General features: G+C 64.1%; 1 protein-coding gene across 1 annotated transcript in view; it reads right to left on the reverse strand.

Annotated features, from left to right (window-relative positions):
* LOC104511814 (neuropathy target esterase-like) overlaps positions 1-1,776 on the reverse strand; it is a gene marked incomplete at its 3' end in the record, with an annotated part of 3,729 nt that overhangs the window by 277 nt on the left and 1,676 nt on the right. Inside the window, 7 exon segments of the mRNA XM_010154567.1 lie at positions 3-109; positions 173-341; positions 406-469; positions 740-880; positions 996-1,071; positions 1,373-1,486; positions 1,567-1,762. Coding sequence (XP_010152869.1) covers positions 3-109; positions 173-341; positions 406-469; positions 740-880; positions 996-1,071; positions 1,373-1,486; positions 1,567-1,762 — 867 coding nt within the window.

Consider the following 1,776-nt stretch of genomic DNA (forward strand, 5'->3'; position numbering starts at 1 on the left):
GCATGTTGAGCCACTCGACGGTGCGGGAAGGGCTGGGACCGTCCTCGCGGTGTAGGAGGACCAACTGCTTCAGCGCACGCACCGCCGTGTTCTCCAGCATCTGCTCCAGCTGTAGAAGCCATCAGCCACCCGGCGTCACGTTGTCCCACCACCGCCTGTCCCCACACCTCACCTCTCCCAGCGCCGGCTCTTGGTCGCCCAACCCTACGATGAGGATGCAGTCGGCCTGACGGATGCAGCGCACGGTCCACGGCGTCAGGGTACAGTCGGTTTGGTACAGGACGATGCGGTGGATGTCCTCCTGCTGCGCCAGCCAACCCGACAGGCGGTACTCCTGGATGCTGCCGAGATGGAGGGGTCAGCCGGCGGCACGGCGGAGGAGACGTTCCGCCCAACGGGAGTTACCTGTCCAGTGCTGAGGAGCCGAGACGGGCGCGGATGATGTCACTGGTGAGGAGCAGAGTGGGACCTGGGAGAGGTGGGGACGTGGTCATCGGTGTGCCATGTGGCTGTGGTCATCGCCGTGGCATGGTCACCACCACGCCACGGGGCTCTGGTCATCACCATGCCATGGTTGCCACCACACCACAGGGCTCTGGTCATCACCACGCTGTGGTCACCACCATGCCATGACTGTGATCACCACCACGGCGTGGGGCAGTCACCATACCACGGTGCCCACCACGCCACAGGACCACGGTCCCCTCCGTGCCGCAGTCACCGCCCCGCTGGCGCTCACCGATGGCGTTGAGCGCGTGCTTGAGCTCCAGCGTGAAGGCAGCCGTGGGCACGTCGTCACACACCGGCAGCACCGCCACCGTCGACAGGTTGCTGGTGGGGTTGGTGGGCTCCGAGCTGGACGCCATTCCCAAGCTGGAGCCTGCACGGACAGAGACGTGGTGGCAGCAGTGGGGACATCTTCCACGTGCTGCTCCGACGATGGCCACCAGCCCTGGAAGAGCCACCCCTTTGTCCCCAGTCCCAGTGGGACTTACTTGCAAAGGGGCCACGGAGCTGCTGAAGGTTTCCCAAGATCTTCTGGCTCAGGAGGTGGATGAGGCGGGTGACAACCTGCAGGGATGAGGATGGACATCAGACCGGACAGGGCTTCCCAAAGCCATTAACACCCCAGACTGGTGTCCCACACGCCTTTTTGGGTGCCACCACCTACACCCATCCTCGAGGACCCCACAGAGGGACAACCCTTTAGCACGTCAGCCCACCTCCTCCCAACAACCCTAAGCACGTCCTTAATTCCTTAATTAAAGCTGGTTTTAACGAGTGTCGTAGCCACCGGATTGGGGGGACATGGGAGACGTGGTCCTTCTACAGGAAGAGGGTGCAGACCCCTGGATGGGGATCCGGGGGGTACCTGGGGGTATCTGCGCTTGATGTTGTTCAAGGTGCCCTCAGGCAGCTTGGCCAGCTCCGTGTCCCGGACCGCGTGGACCGTGGTGGCACGGGGCTGCCGGGTGAGGGCTTCCACCTGGAGAAGACGACACACGGCCAAGATGTATGGCCCAGACGGATAGGGTGTCCATCCCCCGGCCCCCACACAGGTCTCACCACGCCGATGAGGTCCCCGCGGCCGTACTCCCCGATGAGCTCCTTCTTGCCGCTGCCCTTCTGGATGACGGAGCGGAGGCGCCCGTTGAGCGCGATGTAGGTGCAGTCCGACTTGTCACCCTGCCTGGGGGACGCCACCGGTGGGAGGTCAAACCGGGGCCGAACTGGTCCTCACCAAGTTGAGGTGGGCACCCGCCTGTTGGCACCCCA

Source organism: Eurypyga helias, unplaced genomic scaffold, assembly GCF_000690775.1.
Source record: "Eurypyga helias isolate BGI_N326 unplaced genomic scaffold, ASM69077v1 scaffold32766, whole genome shotgun sequence".
NCBI classification, from domain to species: Eukaryota; Metazoa; Chordata; class Aves; order Eurypygiformes; family Eurypygidae; genus Eurypyga; species Eurypyga helias.